This window comes from Bos indicus x Bos taurus, chromosome 18, assembly GCF_003369695.1.
Source record: "Bos indicus x Bos taurus breed Angus x Brahman F1 hybrid chromosome 18, Bos_hybrid_MaternalHap_v2.0, whole genome shotgun sequence".
In the NCBI taxonomy this organism is placed as follows: domain Eukaryota; kingdom Metazoa; phylum Chordata; class Mammalia; order Artiodactyla; family Bovidae; genus Bos; species Bos indicus x Bos taurus.
Window position 1 is genome coordinate 51,578,958 of NC_040093.1, and position 20,859 is coordinate 51,599,816.

Below are 20,859 nucleotides of genomic sequence, written 5' to 3' on the forward strand. Positions count from 1 at the left end.
GTGAAAGCAGAGAGTGAAAAAGTTGGCTTAAAACTCAGCATTCAGAAAACTAAGATCAATGGCATATGGTTCCATCACTTCGTGGCAAATAGATGGGGAAACAATGGAAACAGTGACAGACTTTATTTTTTTGGGCTCCCAAATCACTGCAGATGGTGACTGTAGCCATGAAATTAAAAGACGCTTGCTCCTTGGAAGAAAAGCTATGACCAAACAAGACAACATATTAAAAAGTAGAGACATTACTTTGCCAACAAAGGTCCATCTAGTCAAAGCTATGGTTTTTCCAGTAGTCATGTGTGGATGTGAGAGTTAGACCATAAAGAAAACTGAGCACCAAAGAATTGATACTTTTGAACTGTGGCGTTAGAGAAGACTCTTGAGACTCCCTTGGACTGCAAGGAGATCCAACCGGTCTATCCTAAGGGAAATCAGTCCTGAATATTCATTGAAAGGACTGATGCTGAAGCTGAAACTCCAATACTTTGGCCACGTGATGCTAAGAACTGACTCACTGGAAAAGACCACAGTGCTGGGAAAGATTGAAGGTGGGAGGAGAAGGGGAGGACAGAGGATGAGATGGTTGGATGGCATCACCAACTCAATGGACATGAGTGTGAGTAAACTCCAGGAGTTGGTGATGGACAGGAAGGCCTGGCATGCTGCAGTTCATGGGGTCGCAAAGAGTCAGACACAACTAAGCGACTGAACTGAAAGTTAAAAAATGAATTTACCAAGATACAAAGTGAATAGCTTGAATCAACCGTATTTCTATATACTAGTGATAAATTAGAAACAAAAACCAAAAAAATTCTGACCTTACTTACAATCATTGAAAAAGAGAAAAAGGAGTAAGAGATGGAGAAAGGAGGAAATATTCAGGTATGAATCTAACAGAACATGTACAGCAGCAGCATGCTGAAGATCTCACTCACACAACCCCTGCCAAAGCAGAACTAAATGGGGAGGTGTACCAGGTTTACAGATTGAAAGAATCCTCAGAGTAGAGATGTCAGCTCTCCCCAAACTGATATATAGTTGAATGCAATTTTCAACAAGCTCCCAAAAGGATTTTTTGTAGATATAGGCAAACTATTTCTAAAATGGTATGGGCAAGCAAAAGAACTAGAACAGCCAAAAAACCTTTGAATAAGAATAAAAGTTGCTAGATTAACACTACAATTTTGAGGTTTACTATAAAGTCACAGTGGTCAAGACTGTGATACTGCAGAAGAACAGATACACATACAGTGGAAGAAAATATATCTGGGGTCTCAGCAGTAAAGAATTCGTCTGGAATGCTGGAGTCGTGGGTTCGGTCCCTGGGTGTGGAAGATCGGCTAGAGAAGGAAATGGCAGCCCACTCTAGTATTCTTGCCTGGGAAATCCCAGAGGAGATGGACAGAGGAGCCTGGCAGGCTACCCTTGGGGTGCAAGAGAGTCAGGACTGAGCAACTAAACAACACATATATTCAAATAGGTATATACTTTACAAACAAGAAAGAGTAGTCTTCTCAGCAAATAGCATATGAACAACTGGACCTCCATATGGACAAAATAAGACCCCTGATGAGCCTGCACAGGGGGAAGTCACCACATGGTGTCACTGCACGGAGGTGGGGTGGCGGGGTGTGCAGGCAGTGAGCCAAGGACCGGCAGGAGTGGACGCCCACTTGGGGCCACCATCAGGAGGGTGAGCCCGCATGCGTGGAGAAGGACAGGTGCACTGGGCACAGGCCAGCGGGCTTTCCTGACTCAGGTATTTTTGCAAATTTCCGTTAAGTTTGAAGTGATTTCCAATTAGATGTTAACAAAACCCCTGAACCACATCACCAGTAGGCCCCCTGACTTCTGAACATTACAGTCCCTCCTGTCTGGACTGTGTGTGTGGGCATCCATCAGATGAGAGCTGGAGGGTTTTGCTGCGAGCCCCAGGTCAGGGACATAACCAGTACTTTTCAGCAACGTGTTCAGACCAGGTGTGCACCTGGGAGCCCGCGTCCTCCTCTACCGCCGCCAGCAGTGCACAGTACCTGCGCCCAGCTCCCCCAGCAAGGCCTGAGCCCAGGTGCCGTGCCTCTGGGCCTCACCCTGCCACTCTGTCCCACTAAGCACGGGGAGCTGGGCGGAGGCTCCATGCAGGTTTTGCCCCCGTGTGGAGACTCGCTTTATTCTCTCTACAGGGTCCCTACAGGGGCAGGGCGGTGAGAAGTATCCAGAGACCAGCCCAGCCTTGGAGTGGGGGCACTGCCACCCCTCTCGTGAGCACAAGCATCGGGGGGGGGGGGTGCGGCGCGTGGCCGAGGGGGCAAAAGACCTGTTGGTGAGCCATCCAGACAGCTCCATTCCCACGGGCCCTTCGACTGAACTGGAAATGCTCCAGAGCACGCCGCCTAGAGCTCCAAGTCCCAAGCTTCCTCACCCTTACTGTCCCCAGGGCCCTGGAGCCCCACCCCTGTGGACCACTCATTTCCTTCTCTGACTGTCAAGGTGCTCAGGGCCCGGGCTGCCACTTCAGAGCCTCCTATTCTGAGCATGTTTCAGTGAGGAAGGCCCTACAGGCTGGAGCAGGAGCTGGCGGAGGGGGCGGGCTGCTCGCCCCACAGGCACGAAGTCATTAGGCTTGGCTGTGACTGAGAAGGGACCTGCTCCCCACCCCGTGTTCTCTCCAGCAGGTCCCGAGACATCTCGCAGAAAGGTGCTCAGGCACCCGGAGGAGGGTGGTGCAAGGGCCCCCATGCTGTCTGTGCTGCTGATGCCTATGGGCCCAGCTATCTACACTGTTCCTCTGCTGGGGAGACCTCCTCCAGTGTGGGGTCCCTGGAAAAACACCAAAAATGGGGGCGAGCTGAGCATCTGGAGGGGTGGTGCGGGGAGAAGGGTATGGGGGGAAGCTGCCCCGATACTGCAGGGAGGGCTGGACGCTGGGGCAGGTGACTCGGGTGTGGGCAGGAGTCCATGAGGAGGCAGAGGGAACCTCAGGGAACAGGCCAAGAGCCAAAAAAGGATCCTGTGGATGTGAGTGTGGCCCTGCAGCTGGGCTGACGCTAGAGCCCAGGCAGAGTTTGGTCAGGGAGTGATGACCAGGACTGGGGACCTCTAGGCCACCCTGAAATCTGCCCACACACTGTGGACATGAGCAAGGCTGGTCTAGAGGCCCATCATGCCTGGGAGGAGAGGCCAAGAGGGCACATGCCCAGCAAAAGCAACCCAGGTGAGAGGTTCTTGAGTTAAAGGAACACATACTTCTTGACTGTGGAGCCCTATACCAAGGTCATCTCCAGAACAACCGAGTCCCATAGCAACCATTGCCGTGAGCCCCCAGGATCTAAACCAGCAGCTCCCTGACCTCACATTAGCTAAAAATACCCACCTTATAGCACCCTAACCAATCACCTAATGCCACTCTTCCAGCAGGAGCTTTGTCTTGAGGCTGTAAAAACTGGCTACTAGCCTACGAAAGGTGTCAGCTCACTGTCTCCCATCTTAATAAACTCCATTCTCCTCTCATTCTGCCTTTTGTCTGAAAATTCTTTTCCAACCCATGCCCAGACCACAGCATTGATGTCATTTTTCATAAAGTTACAGTAAAAACGACCCAAGTTCCCCTCACGGGCTCGATCTCAGACATTCAACAACCATCTCCTGGATGCTGCCATCTCCCATGATGAGATCGAGGTCCACAAGGGCAGGGATGCCAGGACCCCTCCAGGCACAGGTGAGGGGTGGGGTGGGGGGCGTGGTGGGTGATGCTAGAGTACGGGCAGGAAGGAAAAAAACGCTGAAATGAGGAAACACTGCTACTTTCAGCTTTAACAGAAGTCCACAGTATAAAGAGCTGCTGTAGATAAAACCATCTCTTAAAAATTCCACTTCCCACCAATCCCGACCTCTTCTGTGACCCTGATCACTTGTGACCAGCAGGCCTGTGGCTGTGACAGTCCTCACTGAAATGAGACCACAGTCCTTGCTTCCCTTCACCTCCAGATCTTAGAAAAACAGACAATAGACAGTGGCTTCCCAAGCAGGAATCTCCATTTCCAGTGAATTTGTCCAAAAGGGTGACTGTTAGGCTGGGGGGCCGGTCTCACCGTCAGCTCGGGCTGTCCTAGCTGAGGCCCTCCTGACCCCCCTCAACACGGCTCAGAGGAAGGAGCTGGGGAGAAGCCTGGCTTCACCCTGCTCTGCACTGTCTGCATGGTGGGCGGTGCCCTAAACACCAGCAGTGCCCGGAGTCAAGGCCCACTAGCACTGCTGTGGTCCGGGGGCTGCCCCGTGCAGTGGGGACTTCACCTCTGCCACCGGCCTGCTGGGTGGTAATGGCTGTGCAATGCCCATGTGCCACCAGTGCGAACAGACTCACCTTGGTATTCTCCTCACTTCCTTCTGCGTGGATAAGGTAGGGGGAGCTGTCCTTCTGTGGGTTTTCCGACACAATGCGCACCTCAACGCCGGGCAGCGGGGTCCCCACAGAGCCTGCAAAGGGTGGGGAGGCACGAGGAACAGAGGCGGTCAGTAGGATTCTGGAGAGTGCCTGCACGTGGAGGTGCTGGGAGCTGCCTGACGTCATGTGGGCACACCAGGGTGGGGTGGGGGGAGACCCGCGGACCGCCTCGTGCACAGACAGGGGGATCCCACCTAGGGTCAGGTGCACACCGAGGGGCAAAGCACCAGCAGCCAAGAGCAGAGCCTTAGGTGGGACCACAGAGCAGCAGCTGGGGCCCCAAATGCCCCAGGTCTTTAGGTCACCTTGGTGGTCGCCCAGCACCCAGAGCTGGATGCAGGGCACGTCTGCTTCACTGGAGCACCTGTCTGGGTAGTCAGGGCCTGCTGCTGCTGCTGCTGCTGCTAAGTTGCTTCAGTGGTGTCCGACTCTGTGCAACCCCATAGACTGCAGCCCACCAGGCTACCCCATCCCTGGGATTCTCCAGGCAAGAACACTGGAGTGGGTTGCCATTTCCCTCTCCAATGCATAAAAGTGAAAAGTGAAAGTGAAGTCGCTCAGTCATGTCTGACTCTTAGCGACCCCATGGACTGCAGCCCACCAGGCTCCTCTGTCCATGGGATTTTCCAGGCAAGAGTACTGGAGTGGGGTGCCATTGCCTTCTCCGAGTCAGAGCCTAGGTGACTGTAATTTGTCTGGTGAAGGGGCAAGAGAGGAACGGGTGTGGGGCAGGGCAGTGGGCATCCTCACAGCAGGGGTGATGCAGCTAGCATCCTGGCTCACTTATTAGATGCCTGTAGTTTGCTCAGGGCATCCCTCCACATAGTTACAATCAACTTTTGAACCTGCAAAAGTGAGGGCAGGTGGTGGCCGTGATGACACTGTAATGAACAGCTAAGGCGGGACAGAGCCTCTAGGGCCAGAGGCCTGGTGTCTGAGCCTTCACTTCAAGGTTTCAGGCCCTTTATTTTAATATTTGTCACAGGATAAAAACCCACTTCATGGCAAATAGATGGGGAAACAGTGGAAACAGTGTCAGACTTTATTTTTCTGGGCTCCAAAATCACTGCAGATGGTGACTGCAGTCATGAAATTAAAAGATGCTTACTCCTTGGAAGGAAAGTTAGGAAGGAAAGTTATGCTGTCCAACCTAGACAGCATATTGAAAAGCAGAGACATTACTTTGTCAACAAAGGTCCGTCTAGTCAAGGCTATGGTTTTTCCAGTGGTCATGTATGGATGTGAGAGTTGGACTATAAAGAAAGCTGAGGGCCGAAGAATTGATGCTTTTGAACTGTGGTTTTGGAGAAGACTCTTGAGAGTCCCTTGGACTGCAAGGAGATCCAACCAGTCCATCCTAAAGGAGATCAGTCCTGGGTGTTCATTGGAAGGACTGATGTTGAAGCTGAAACTCCAATACTTTGGCCAACTGATGCTAAGAGCTGACTCATTTGAAAAGACCCTGATCCTGGGAAAGACTGAAGGCGGGAGGAGAAGGGGACGATAGAGGATGAGATGGTTGGATGGCACCACTGACTCAACAGACATGGGTTTGGGTGGACTCCGGGAGTTGGTGATAGACAGGGAGGCCTGGCGTGCTGCAGTCCATGGGGTCGCAAATAGTCGGACACGATTGAGCGATTGAACTGAACTGAAAAACCCCCAGGAAACCCAGTTGGCAAATTCCATGAGCTGCCCAGTATTCTGGAATCCACACTCTTGGGAGAGTCTGTGACCAGGTCTCAGTTTGCTAGATGGTGATGTCTTGTTCATTTCAGCCTGTCTTTTAAGGTTCTAGGGGCCTCCTCCTCTTTTGCTCCCAAAGGTTTTTAAAACGGAAGCAAAATCTATATATGATGCAGTTATTTAGTATAAGGCATAGAACTCAGTGGCATTTAGCACATTCACAACTTTGTGCAAGCAGCACCTCTATCTAGTTCCAGAACTTTCTGTCAGCCCAGAAAGAAACCTGTCCCACACGATGTTGACGTAGCCCCTCCCACATGCCGTGAACATGACCGGCCTGCCCACAGTGTGTGACGCAGCCCCTTCAATACTGTGTGACGAAGCCTCCCACACTGCGTGACAAAGCCCTTCCCCACTGCGCGGACGTGGGCCCGCCCACAGGGCGTAAAGCAGCCCCTCTCATACTATGGGACATGACTCCTCCCACACTGTTTGGATGCGGCCCCTCCCACAGCACGGAATGTGACCTCTCCAGCACTGCATGACACAGCCCCGCCCACAGCATGAGGCGTAAGCCCTCCCACACGGTGTGACCACCCCTCTCACAGAGCGGGGACATGGCCCCTCCCACAACATGGAGGCATAGCCCCTCTCACACTGCATGGACTTTTCGTGTCCACCAAGGAGCATGCTGGCTGTGGTCAGGGTCACTCCGTCCTTCCGCTACCCTTTAGAATGGGTGTCAGCTGTGTCCGGGTGACTTTGTCTTATGGCCCCTCCTGGTTTCTGGGGTGGGAAGCCGCACTGCACTGGGTCCTGGGGTGCCTCTTCGGCCGGGCCCAGTAAGTGCTGGCAGCCTCCTGTCAGTGCGTGTCCAGGTCACCCCCGGGGCCTCACCCTAGGAGGGCGCTGGCGCAGGTCCCTCCGTCCCCGGCCTCTGCCTCCACCCCAAGCATGTTCCACACCTTCCCGCAGACCCCCAGGTGGCCCTGTGCTGCTGAATCCTGTCCTGGCCCTGGTCCCAGCTCCCACCCTGAGCTTGCTCTTGGTCTTGACCAGGAGATTCCCTGCCCACCTCTTGGCCCCCTACCCCAGACCCGTCTGTCTTTGGTGGCAACAGAGCATGAACACCTGCTCAAGCCTCAGGGTCCTCATCTGTTGGGGGTAAGATCAGCTCTGCTTCGGGACTGTTCTGTGCACAGTTCACACCCACCTCGTCACCTAGCAGTTGCATTCTGAGGCATCTGCCCACGAGATGTAAGGACATGTTCACACAGCAGCCTGCACACAAACCTTCACAACAGCCTGACTAGTAACTGTCCAAGACTGGACACAATCCAGTATCCATCGGTGGTGGACAGGTTAGCAAAAGGCAGCCCATGCACACCATCGATGATGCTTGGCACAGGATGTCTCAGACTCGTCCTGCCACGTGAGAGAAGACAGACTCCAGAGGCAGGTCCAGAGGCTGAGTCTGTGTGACGGTCCAGGAGACGCACAGCTACAGGGAGTGCAACCAGGGACCTGCTCGCTGGCCAGGGTGCTGACCACAAAATGGGGAGGCTCTTGAGGTGACTCAGAGTCGTCTACCTGACAGTGATGGGCATACTGAGAACTCACAGACCACCCCCCAAGAAGGGTGCCTTTTACTGTCCATGCAAGACAAGTGAATGGACAGACAGAAGTACAGGAGCAGAATCACCTTAGATTTATTTCTGAGACTCCTCTTGTGTTTTGGAAAAACTGGAGGAGACAGACCACGAGGGCTGGAAAAGAGCCCAGAACACAACAGGCTCACGTCTCAGGCCTTGGACTCTGCCCTCAGGTTCCCTCTCAGGGATCCAAGACCTCAAGGCTGTTTGTGTGGAATGCCCTAGAGAAGGAGGGACAGGAAGACCAAAGGGCAGGAGGCCTCCCAGAGCAGCAGGCCATCCAGAGGCACGCAGGTCACCAAGCACAGGTTGGGGCCCTTCCTCCCTTGCCCCCCACACCCGCCATCTCCTCTGTTGTCATTGCCCTTGTGTGGCTCAGGGCGCCTGGATGGGAGGCTCTGGGCCACAGGTGACCTGGTCTGGAGGAAGCAGCACCCAGCCTGGAGGTGATCTACCAAGCACATGGCTTCCGGGTCACGTGGAATCCAGGGTCACCTGGGAAGGCTCCCCTAACCCAACAGGGCAGCATCACCTATAGACTGGTTCACCCGAGGACCCAGAGCAGAGAGAGGACACAGCTTGCGGGCGCTGCTCATACCTGGCAGGCGAGCTGCGGTCAGGGGGTTGGACAGGGCCATGCCAATCTCCGTCATCCCGTACCTCTCCAGCAGAGTGTGGCCGGTGATGCCCTTCCATTTCTCCAGCACCGGCAGGGGCAGCGCAGCAGAGCCCGAGACCATCAACCTGCCCAGCACAACACAGGCACCTCAGTCTCTCAGGAGCACACAGCTGCTTCAGCACAGTGACAAGCACGCCATCCTTGTCCTGGGGGCCCCAGAGCAGTGCCTCGTGGGAGGGCGGCACCCTCACAGAGGGCTCCAGTTCCACCAAGCATCTTACAGAAGAGGAGCAGAGAGCGGTTAAACAGGAGCAGAGGCCCAGATCAGATATTCATCTTGGGCAGTTGGGAACTCTCTCCAGGAAACACTTCCTGAGCTCCTCGTAAGGACCAGGAATCAGATGCACAGAGGGGGAGAAGTTCATGGCTGTTCGGGCTCTCGTTGCACATGTCTGTGCATCTTTCATTGCACAGACCTGTAAAGACCTGCCAAACTAGTCACTTCCGTACCTGCACTCTCAGGTGAACCGAGCAACTACAAACGGAGAGTTGCCATGGTCTGCAGACTCGTGGGTACATGGAGACCAAACGCGCCACCAAAGGGGCCAAAGAGCTAGCATGTCCATTAGGAAGGGTGTCTGCGTGGGCGTTGGGGGGCTGCTGAGAGCCTGCAGATGTGGGCTCAGATAGGACATTCTCACCCTCATCCTTCAGGCTCCACTGGAAGATGGGTGGGCAGACAGAGATAGATGGACAGAGGGACCCAGAGACAGAACAGACACATGGATGCAGAACCCAGGCAGCTGTGCTGGGAATACAGGTGTGTTGAGAGAGACGTAGAGACACATTTTAAAGTACAAAGAGCACAGTGCTTCCTAAACTTAGTAGAACTGACTCACTAAAAGTGAGTTACATTTGCTGATCTTTGGGACTTTCCAGATGGGAAGGTGGACTATACTCACTGACCTGATTTTTTCTTCACAAACTGCACGCACAAAATCCTGGACATGAGGCTGGGTAAAATGCTTGTCATAATAATCCATCAACTTGCTGTAGATGGTAGGCACTGCCATAAATACATTAATCTGGGGAGCTTCAGAACTTAAGAACTTCTCCCAAACCTAAAAAGAGAAGAGGACGCAGACAGCAAAAAGACTAGAAGACACATCTGCACAAACAGGTGTGTGGGCCTTCAGTTCCAGGAATAGTGCTCTCAGCAGAGGACCCCCTTCTCTCAAGTGTCAGAGGGTCTCACTTTCACAGGGTGACAGACGCTCCTGGCCCTCGTGGAGTCACTGTGCAGGGGACCCTGGTGTCTGGTCTGAGGAGGAAGAGGATGGTGGGGGGAGGGGATGGGTCCTGACTCAGGGACTGGCCTCAGATCCACCATCAGGGGAGAGGTGGCACCTCAGACTTTTCCAGCCATGCAGATGGGCGTGGATGCAGCTGGGCAAGGGGCCATGCAGGCTGGAGCACAGCACAGACCACGCACGACGGGGGCAGAGAGTGGTGCTGTTGTATCCGAAGAAGTCACGTCAATTTTGTATTTTACTCTCTTTAACAGATGTTTCTTATTTTAATATAGAGAGGCTTCGAGTTTTTCAGCTCACGCTGACAAAGTGCTCGCGTGTGCTCACCCTCATCTCCATGGAGCCACTGCACCAGCACGTGGTCAGGGCGGGACAGGGGTTCAGCACACCCCACACAGATAGCCTCCCCCACAGGCAGTCCCCGCCCCGGTTCCTAATCAGATGCTAGTAACTAGTTCCTCACCTGAGCTACTCCACAGGAAAGGCGTGCCTCTGTAGGGAGAAAACTGTATGGTTCTTTTACAGACAACCCTGCCCCATTATAAAGCCTGTATGAAAAAAAGAAAAGTCAACAGGAGCAGAGCCTCAGAATACACATGTTGAAATTATGGCAAGGAGTATAAATTCTTAGGTTCAGAAATTTGGAGAAGATGAACGAATTGGGGGATGATCAAGGATTTCCTCAGAGAAGTAGAAATATAAGAGAACCATTACAAGCTGGAAAGTACATTACACGAAACTAGGAATTCACTGCAAACACTTAACAGACTAGACACAGCAGAGAAAAGACAGAAGTCAGGCACAAGTCAATGGAAATGATCCAAACAGAAATACACACAGGAGATAAGAGGAAAAAGAAGAGTGTCACCACGTGTAGGCCGAGATGACATAATATGACGCGTCAGGAGAGGCAGAGCGCTCGGTCAGTAGAGATGCGTCCACATCCACGGATGGGAAGACCCAGTGTTGCTAAGACCGCAGTTCTCCCCAAACCCCAGCACACTCTGTTTTGCAGAAATCAACAGGCTGACCCTACAATTTACAGGAAAAGGTAGAGGACTCAGAGGAGTCAAAACAAATGTGAAGAGGAGGGAGGAAAGTGGAGGATGCCCCCAAACTGACTCCAGAGCGCTACATTCAACAGCATGTGACGCCGGTGTAAGGTCAGATACACAGACCACTGGAGCAGACGAGACTCCAGAAACAATTGCCACGATGATGGCCAATTGATCTGTGACAGGGGCACCAGATCACTCCAGTAGGACAATCTTTCCAACCAACAGTGCAGAGACAACTGAATATCCACGTCCAAAAAGAGGAATTCTAGACCCATTTCTCACCATACCTAAGAATTAATCCAAAGTGGGTCAGAGACCTAAACGTATCAGCTAAAACCATAAAACTTGAAGGAAAAAACATAGGAGAAAATCTTCATGACTTCTGGTTAGGCGAAGATTTCTTAGGTATGGCAGCAAAAACATGATCTAAGAAACGAAAAAAACTGATAAAATGAATTTCATCAAAAAAATTAAAAGCATGTGTGCTTCAAAAGATGTCATTAAAAAAATGAGAAGACAAGTCAAAATGGGAGAGAATACCTGCAAACCATCTGTGTGATGAGGAACTAGCATCCAGAATAAACAAACTTAAGTCAAACAACCTGACTTTAGTCAGGGCAAAACATCTGAATAGACAGCTCACCAAAGAAGATACACAAATGCAAATAAGACCACGAGAAAATGCTCACTCTCCTCGGTCATCAGGGAAATGCAAACTTAAACCACAGTGAGATAACGATGCTGGTGAGAATGGGGGGCTGGAGGCCTCGTGCAGTGTTGGTGAGAACGTGGACACTACCGCCACTCCGGGAGACAGTTTGGCATCACACCTCTAGAAGCAGAAGGGATGGCGAGACACGCTAGACGACAGCACGGGGACCAGACGCTGGGTGGGCCCGATGCAACCACATGGTTCTTATGGGAGGGGGGCAGCGGGAGGTCTGACCACAGAAGGGATGGCGGCCACGAGGACACAGAAGCGGAGGCTCGAGTGATGCAGGTGCCTCCCCATCTGGGAGAGGCGGGAGCAGATCCTGCTGAGGCCTCTAGACAGAATCAGGCCTGGGACACCTGGACCCCAGCTCCGTGAGACCCTTCTGGACGTGGACTTCCAGAACTGACAGAATAACTTGTACTGCCTGAAGCCCTGACTCGGGATCCCTGGCTCCAACAACAACAGGAAACTCCCCGTTGGGTGCCTGCGCGCCCCCAGGAGGTGCCGGGTCCATAGGGGCCCAGCCAGCAACACTGAGAGCTCATCCCCAACTTACCAACTGAGCACTGAACTCGGGCAGCATCACACAGGTGGCCCCTACCCAGAGTGGGCACAGCAGCTTGTTGACCACGCCGTGGACGTGGTGCAGCGGGAGGACATGGAGGATCACGTCGTCCTTTGTCCAGGCCCACTTGTGGACCAGCCCCGTCACCTGCAGGACGACAGCACAGCCTCAGGGCAGGAGGGCTGGCCTCCCTAGCCAAGGTGGGGAGGGGGAGAGGGTGGCAGGGGGAGGGGGAGGGGAGGGGCGGGCGGGGGATGGGGAGACCGGCTGGCCTGCCCTTGGCGCATCCCGGGGAGCTGATAATGAAATGACCTGGGGCTGTCTGTCCAGACTCCAGCCCTTCTGTTGGAGAGCAGGGCTGCATGCAGTCAGGGGTTTCAGCCAGTTTAAAAGGACCTTAGATTTGGGGTTTCAAGGCCTCTGCAGACTCTGGGCAGCTCTCCCCCAAGGCGGTCAGAGAATCTACATGTGCTTCTTGTAGATTCAAGCCCAGGCTTGAATCCAGCTGCCAGTCTGACCCTGCTGATTCCAGCACCTCTTTCTCCCCAGCTCCACCAAAAACTCCTGAGTCACTGCCGAGCCTGTCCTCACGTGTGCCACGGTGACTGCCACCCCCCAGAAATACTGGCCCAGAGATGGCCTCTCCTGGGGGACAGAGACAGTCTATAATCTCGCTTGGCCTGCAGCCAGCCCGACTCGGTTCACGCTGACTTACGGACTGAATTAGCCAGATCTCTGGCCTCCCTCTGGTGGGTCTGAACTTCTGTTTCCCACTCCTGCTGTACACGCATATACTTTTTGGAAGCAAGAAGAGTATAAACTACAGATGAATAAAGCAGCTGCGAAGCTTTACAAAGATGGTAACTGAGTATGCAGAGTAATACCTGAGCCGTGGCACGCACCTCCTGCTCTCTTGCTTCCCAAAGAAGCTGCGCTTCCAGGTGCTGAGGGCACCGTCCTGGTACTCACTTGCAGCTGGTTTCTTTGAAAACCTTCCCCCACGTACAGTGGCCCATCCTGTGCTGGAGGAGCCTGGGGGGGCCCATAACCCTGGCACCTTGGCACAGCGCCCCTACACGGCCAGTGGGGCTGGTGGTCCCACGGCCCTGGCCCTACATTTCTGGGTGCTTCCAGCAGGGTGGGGGTGATGATGAGAGCTGTCATGGGCCTGTGAAGAGAAGGCTACCAGGAAGTCACTTGTCCGGCCATGGCTGTTGCAGGGACTGACCACAGGGACCCAGCTCACCCCTCTCGAAGGTGGTGGCCAGGTCACTCACCACGGCCCTGATGTTGTCGTGGGTGCTCAGGACGCCCTTGGGCCTCCCCGTGGTCCCACTGGTGTAGATGATCATGGCACCCCGGTCTCTCCAGTTCCGCTCCAGCACCAGGCCCTCTTCAGGGTCCTCGGCCACCCCATGGTAGACTGTGGGCGGGAGAGGCAGGAGCGGGACTCCGAGCTTCTGGGCCACCGGGCTTAGAAGCTCCACGTGCTCCGGGCCGGCAAGGACCACGGAGCTGCGCGAGTCCTGGATGAAGTACTCCAGCTGGGCCCGGGGGTGCTTCCTGTAGAGGGGGACGGCCACGCCGCCGCTCATCCACGCGGCCCACTGTGCCACCACAAAGGAGACGTCGTTGGAGCACAGGAGGGAGACCCGCTCCTCCCGGAGGTCCCCATCGGCACACGCGCGGAGCTGGCAGATCTCCCGGGATAGGCGGAGGCTGCGCAAGTAGAGGTCCTTATACGTGTGGCGGCCGTGCTGGTCAATGAGGGCGAGCCTGTCCCCGAAGGCTGGGGCGCGGATGAAGACCGGGGCACTGCAGTCCGAGCGTGCGGCCGGGGCCGAGTGCAGGGGGCCACTTGCTCCACGTGTCCAGGGGGCCAGCCGGCAGGAAGCCACGGCCCAGGCTAGGCGCCGGAGGGCCATCCCCACGTATGGCGATGGCATTGCGGCAGCAGACGCCAGCTGGTGGTACCTGGGCGGGAAAAGAAGGCACTGAGGTCACAGCCTGCCCTGGCCTGACTCCCATGGTGGCCAGGAGAGGCGGCCTCACCTCCAGTCGGGGGTAGTCCCAAGACAGGAAACACTAACGCCCTCTCGATGCATGCCTTTGGAACTTAAATGGCTTTTTATTTAATCTCATTATGTTAAGGATTTTAAAAACACAAGATTCTAAAACAATGAATTAAACTAGGTAAGTCAAGGAGAAACAGAACTCAACTACTTACGTCCTTCCACAACATGAACATGGAGACTGGGGATGCACAGGAGGGCTGACTGTGAGGTTACCTGGATTTCTAGCTGTGTGGGGTTGGTGCCTTAACCCCCACCCCAGCCCCCAAACTGTGCCCCCTCGCCCTCAGCAGGGGCCTGGACGCTCCAGCGAGCCGGATACAGACACAGGGCTCACTTCTGCTCCAGACACTCACCCCGCTGAGGTCACCCAGGAACTTGTCTAAAGCAGAGCAGACCCTCAGAGGCAGCATGCTCACAGTCTGTGCATCTGTTCTTTAAGCTAGAAGAGAACTCTCTCCTTCTCCCCCACAACCTGATGACAAAACAACAAGCAGCACAGCCAGAAGGAGGGCCGTGACCCGCCACACGCACCTGGAATTCATCAGACTGCTTGAGAGGACGAAGCCTGGGGAAGGGCCAGCCGGACTCTGAGCCCTGCCCTAGGACCCCACCCACCCTGGGTGGCCAGGGACCAGGGCACACCCTCTCCACACCTCCCCGCAACTGGAGCAGTCAGGAACCCGCCTGCCACCCGGTACCACTGAAGATGGTGCCCTCCAAGCACCAGGGCAGCCTGCGAGGTCCACAGACCACTGCCTGCCCTGTCTCAAGGCCCACCTCTGCTCCACCTCAGTGCTCTTGGCCAGAGCAGCGCCCCTGACTAGGAGATGATGGGTAGACCAGCTTTCCGAGTTGTTCCCAAAGGATTTTTAAAAATATCTATTTAATTGGCTGCAGTGGGTGTTAGTTGCAGCATGTAGGATCTAGTTCCCTGATCAGGGATTGAACCCAGGCCTCCTGCACTGGGAGTGGAGTCTTAGCCACTGGACCACGAAGGAAGTCCTCCTAAAGGTTTTTTAACAAGTGTTATTTGACAGCGATACTACACTTAATATATCATGATGTGTTTTCATCTTCAACTGCCTTGTTCAGTAAACAGGGCAATCTTTGGTAACCCTATCTCACCCATGAGAAAATTCCAAGTCGGCCTGCTCCTAAATCAGAGCCCAGAGTCCAGCCAGAGCCTTTCACCCCCAGCCATCGTTCCCCATCAGCCACCACGCCAGGCCCCACATCCTACTTGCCCACGAGAGCACAAGGAAATGGCCTGATCCTGGCTGCACTGTGGGGGGAAGCATCTCTCCGTGCTCGAGGGACAGAGGACAGGCGCAGGCACCCCAGAGGGCTCTTCTGAATGTCAGAGGCTAAAATGAGCAGGTGGACCCTCACCCACGGCTTGGTGGCTTGCCCCCCACCCCAGCCCCCTCCTCCCTGCCCTGGATTCAGGCATCCTGTTCCTGACAAGCCTCACTTTCTCTGTCACTAACTTGCTCCAGGGGAAAGAGAATATGTTGTGTTTGTTATACCACACCAAACAGTTTTGCCCTCTGTTTTTCATTTAAAAAAAGATTACACACAGCACTCTATAATTACCTAACAAAACAAACACAGCCCCCAGCAGTAAAGGCCTGTCCTGAGCTCCTCCCTGTGCAGCCTGCTGGCCACCTGCTCCCCGCAGCAGGGGCTCCTGACACAAGGTCTGCCAGCCTCCAGGCCCAGCAGGCAGAAGCCTGGAACAGGGGAGACACCTGCCCGGCCCAGCAGCTGCTCCGGAAGGCTCCAGGCCTCCACCATCATGGCCCCTCCAGGGCACATGGCCCACATCCCTTTCAGAGGCAGCGACCAAAAGCCGGAGTGTCTTATGGCTTACCCTCTATGCAGGGTTCAGAGGTGGGCTCATAGCCATTCACACCTCTGGATTTTTGTTACCATAAATATGACAAGTTCTAAGAAAACAGCTCGCCTGGACCAGAGAAAACAAGAAATGTGATGAACATGTGGGACGTGACAGTTTCAGAGAGAAAGTGAGCCACTGAAAAGCAAACCAGGGGTTCAGTGCTTCCCCTTCTCACTTCTAGCAAATCCTTCTCTATTTGCTTTAAGGGCAGAGAAACGAAAACAAACGGAAACCGTAAACAGAAAACGAACTGCCTGTTTCTGGGTTACGGCCCGAGGCCTGACTTTTGCTGGTGACAATGCAAGAGAGATGTTCAGGGATGCCTGCTGAAGTGGCAGCATTTTCTGGGGTGCAGAGGAGCAGACAGATGGACGGCCAGGAGTGGCCACTGCTCCCACCGATCTACCTACCAGGCTTCACAGGGCATCATGGGCAGTGTCACACTGCTGCCAGCGAGACCACTGGAGCGGCCTTCCTCTAACACAAGGGGCTGAGGGGCGAGCCGTCTGCCTGCTCCCTCTGGGGAATCAGGGGCTGCACCACCCCAGCGAAAAGCTGGGGTTCTAGGACTTGAACTGGAAAAAACAGGGCTGAACCCCACTTTCCCTGCCCACCCCCTCACCCTGGCCAGGGCAGGAGGGCTAGCTGACTTCTGACTGCACATGGGGCAGGCAGGAATGGATGCAGTGAGCCAGCGGTCAGAGCAGTGCCTCCAAGGAAGACAGAGAGGTGAAGCCACCTGCCCAGGGCCACAGAGGAGCAGGAAAAGCAACTCCCAGACCCAGGCCCGGCTGGCCCGTAGGCCCTGACCACTCTGCAACACCATGAGTGGTGAGAAAGGCCTTGGGTGAGGAAGGTCAAAACCATGCTGCGAGCTGCCCCAAGGGACACTGCACGTTAACTGGCCAGCACCCCAGCCTAGTGAGGCTTGGGGCCTCGGCCCAGCCATCTGAGTGGACATCAGTAGTCCCTTCAAGATGAAACATGAATATAGGAAATGCAGGCCCTCTGTTCCTACGGCTGCTTTTCAAATGCATCTTAAGGAAATAATCAGCGATGTACGTCAAGGTTCACCATGGGTCTTCACTGCAGCATTATTTCTGATACTGAAAAACTGGGGCTGACCTGGGTGATCCGGAAGATCTGAGGGGAGCAGGGCATACACATGTGTGTGGGGCTGGGCCACAGTCTGACCACACAGCCCTCAGTGAGGCCCAGGGGAGGGACATCCCACCCCGGGATGGGAAGGTGAGCCCCAGGTGGCAGGTGGCTTTTGTTTTCTTCTTCGTGCTTCTCCACTCTCTGCAGTTTTTATGCAATGAGCATGTATGACTTTTGTGATCAGATTTTAAAAGTCTAGCTGTTGTTCAGTCTCTCAAGTCGTGTCTGACTCTTTGCGACCCTATGAACTGCAACACTCCAGGCTTCTCTGTCCTTCACCATCTCCCAGAGCTTGCTCAAACTCATGTCCATCAAGTCGGTGATGCCATCCAACCATCTTGTCCTCTGTCATCCCCTTCTCCTCCTGCCTTCAATCTTTCCCAGCATCAAGGGCTTTGGCTCTTTGTATCAGGTGGCCAAAATATTGGAGCTTCAGCTTCAGCATTAGTCTGTTCAATGAATATTCAGGACTGATTTCCCTTAGGATGGACTGGTTGGATCTCCTTGCTGTCCAAGGGACTCTCAAGTCTTCTCCAATGCCACAGGTCAAAAGCATCAATTCTTCAGCGCTCAGCCTTCTTTATGGTCCAACTCTCACATTCATACGTGACTACTGGAAAAACCATAGCTTTGACTATACACACCTTTGGTGGCAAGGTAATGTTTCTGCTTTTTAATACACTGTCTAGGTTTGTCATAGCTTTTCTTCCAAGGAGCAAGCATCTTTTAATTTCATGGCTGCAGTCACCATCTGCAGTGATTTTGGAGCCCAAGAAAATAAAAACTTAGTAAATGATGCTTATATTTTAAAATGGAGCTATTTCAACCCCAGCACAAACATTTTGATACAGAAAAGAAACAGGAAAATATTAAAATTATGTGTTCTGGATGGTGTATCTACAGGGTGTTTGTAATTGTCGATAACTCTTCAATTTTTCAAAATGACAGAAGCAAATAAAAATGAGACAATGGCCTTCTTCTCTTAATTAAAGCTAGCGGTTCACCGAAGTCTCACGTGGAGAATAAAGAAGTCAGTTATCAAGTCAGTTGGAAGGCTGCTACACTGGTGCTCAGAACACCGCCAGGTGGTATCCAGCAGCAGTGACCTGACCCCAGTGCCAGGGCTGGGAGGTGGCGAGGTACGCTGGCTCCATGTGGAGACGGGTGATCCGTGGCACAGTGGGACAGGTGGCTGGAGCTGGGGAGACAGGGAACCTGTCACATCAGCCTGCAGGGAAGAAAGCTGGGGGGATGTTTAGCTGTGGTCACCCAGGGGTGTCTGTGAAGCAGAGGCTGAGAAGGGCCCCTCCTGCTCACCCTTGAGCCTCACAACAGTGACTTTCAAATGGGTAAATATGGCCCAGGTGGCCTCCACAGAGGCTGCACTAACTTATTCTCCAGCCAAATGTGTGGGAACAGGGGTCACCCCTTCAGAACAGCTTCATGTGCTCTTGAAGCCACTCATCTTCCAGTCATTCAACAGAGCTAAAACCTCCAAGGTCATGGTGGTGGTTTAGTTGCTAACTCGTGCCCGACTCTTGCGACCCCATGGACTATAGCCTGCCAGGCTCTTCTGTCCATGGTCACAGACGTGTCCAAGGTAATGGGGAGCAGCAAAAAGCATCAGGTCAGGGCAGAGGACTGTGTCCTGAGCAGGTCCAGGTCCAGACAGACCAGCAGCCTCAGGAAGAGCCCTGCCTCCTAACCACAGGTGCGCTTTGTTACGGGCTGCCCTCAACCACCGTGGTACAGACTGGAGCGATGCTGCCACCAAGTAAGTGCAACATGGCCATGAATTTTCCCTGTCTCAGTCAACCGACATCATGAGACCACTGTCACGGTGTGCAACAAGAAAGGATCCCAGCCAAGAGCATGGAAACCTGAACTGTGGTGAGCCAGACGCCTGCTCCTGGGAAGGCCACCCTGCGTTCAGATTCTGCCAGGTGGCTGGAGCCCAGCAGAGATGCGGCAGAGGCCACTCGGTGCTCTGACCATCAGGTTCTTGGGTCAGAGCACTGAGGCACACGGCCCTCTTAGGACACGAGCCTGACACCTGGAAGATGATAACATCTTTCATGTCCTAATCCGGGTGCACAGATTTTAGTCAAAACAGACCCAGACTGAAACATTCACTGGTCCTTTTGAGTTTTCCTCACCTGTCTGAGCCTTCAGTTCCTGTGAGAACGGACAGAGGGGGGAGGCAAGTGGACCAGCCATGTTCAGCACCTTGCTCACCACGGAGCCGTGTGACAAAAATTACACGATAAGAATGATACTTGCATTCAAATGAAGGCGGCTGGTTTCGAAATGAGTAAAATGGCACCTGATGGGTCAGCACCACCTTCCCCCCACCCTCCTGCCTGCTGTCTTGAGGCCTGGGTGGAAGTGTGGGGCAGGAGAGGGGACCACACTCTCCCTCTGGGGTGGAACACTTGTTTCAGCACGCCACCTGCGGTTTGGGAGCTGTTTTCAAAGTTACATTTTTAAGTAACAGACATTCACAATGTATTAAAAAAAAAAAAAGGAAGAAAACAAATGCTAAACTCATATCCATATTTGGACATAAAATACCATTTTAAAGATGCCAGCTGGAGGGAAGAAGCTTATGACCCCTGGCCTGTGGTTTAATTTGTCTGCCTTGAAGAGTGGATCTTCTGCATGCTGCCCGGGCCCAGCAGGGGCTGAGAAAAGGTCGCTAGACTTGCTGGTCTGTCAAGTTTCACATCAGAACCGCCAGGGGCCCTCGGAAGCCAATTGTGGACCTGTGTGCTCCTGGGCTCAGCACCGGTGCTCCCTACCCACAAATGTCCCTGCCTAGGCCTCCAGACAAACATCGCCCTTTCCCCGGGCTGGAAAGCTACAGACTTCCCAAACACGTGATTCCTCTTTCCACCTCTACGTTGTCATCCTTCCCCTTTTCGGTAAACTCCTAATCATCCTTCAGAGTCCCCCTCACTACCACCTTCTCTTTAGTGTAAAAGACTGTGGGGCGGGGTGCTTCGAGGAGGATTCCAGCGGCCAAAGAGGAAGGAAATGGATCTACTTCCGTCACAACAGATCAAGTTCCCCTCCAACGCTGGCTGAACTTGAACTCGACTCCCTTCCACACCAAAGGGGCCTGGACGTCGCCTCAGCGCCGAGAACGCCAGGCAGGGTCCCCACGTGACGCGGCCCTTGCGTGGGAGGGGGCGGGGCGGGGCGGGATGCGGTGGGCGGGGTGAGGGGGGTGAAGGGTGAGGGGTGAGGGGGCGGGCTCTACCTCCGCAGGCCGGGGTCGCGCACCTCCTCCTAGCCGGGTCAAAACCGGAACAGGAACCGCGGTACTCGCGCACCGCTCGTCCTTCACCCAAGCGCATTCCCCCGGTGCGACGGGGCGCGGCGGCGAGGGTTCCGGGTGCGAACGTTCCCCTCAGGGGTCGGCGCCGCTCCCGGCCTCAAAGCGGGCTGGGAATCAGGCGCCGCAGGTGTGCTAAGTCCCTGTGGGGCGGAGCTGGGCACGAAGTCCACTTGACCGAAACGTGAGACTTCTCCTAAGTAACAAATCAATAAACACGCACTCTGTGGGGCTGCAGACACACGGTTAGAGCCAGCGCGCTTCCCGGCCTCCTTCTCGGGCGCCGCGGGTCGGGGCGGGCCGATTCAGGGCTGGGCCGCTGCACCCTCGGGGTCGTGAATCC

At 54.2% G+C, this 20,859-nt stretch overlaps 1 protein-coding gene across 3 annotated transcripts in view; it reads right to left on the reverse strand.

The window, feature by feature from the left end:
* The window catches only part of ACSF3 (acyl-CoA synthetase family member 3), a 44,490-nt gene extending 23,950 nt beyond the window's left edge, over window positions 1–20,540 (reverse strand). Inside the window, exons 1-6 of one of the 3 annotated variants that reach the window (XM_027513790.1) lie at window positions 20,442–20,540; window positions 13,327–14,023; window positions 12,041–12,196; window positions 9,368–9,522; window positions 8,381–8,526; window positions 4,364–4,476 (exon numbers count right to left, since the gene is read on the reverse strand). In XM_027513790.1, coding sequence (XP_027369591.1) covers window positions 4,364–4,476; window positions 8,381–8,526; window positions 9,368–9,522; window positions 12,041–12,196; window positions 13,327–13,995 — 1,239 coding nt within the window. In that variant the 5' untranslated portion in view covers window positions 13,996–14,023; window positions 20,442–20,540. Of the gene's footprint in view, window positions 1–4,363; window positions 4,477–8,380; window positions 8,527–9,367; window positions 9,523–12,040; window positions 12,197–12,933; window positions 13,289–13,326; window positions 14,024–17,146; window positions 17,450–20,441 lie in introns of those variants that run through there. The other 2 variants (XM_027513789.1, XM_027513791.1) reach the window with 2 other exon arrangements.
* Window positions 20,541–20,859: the final 319 nt, after the last annotated feature.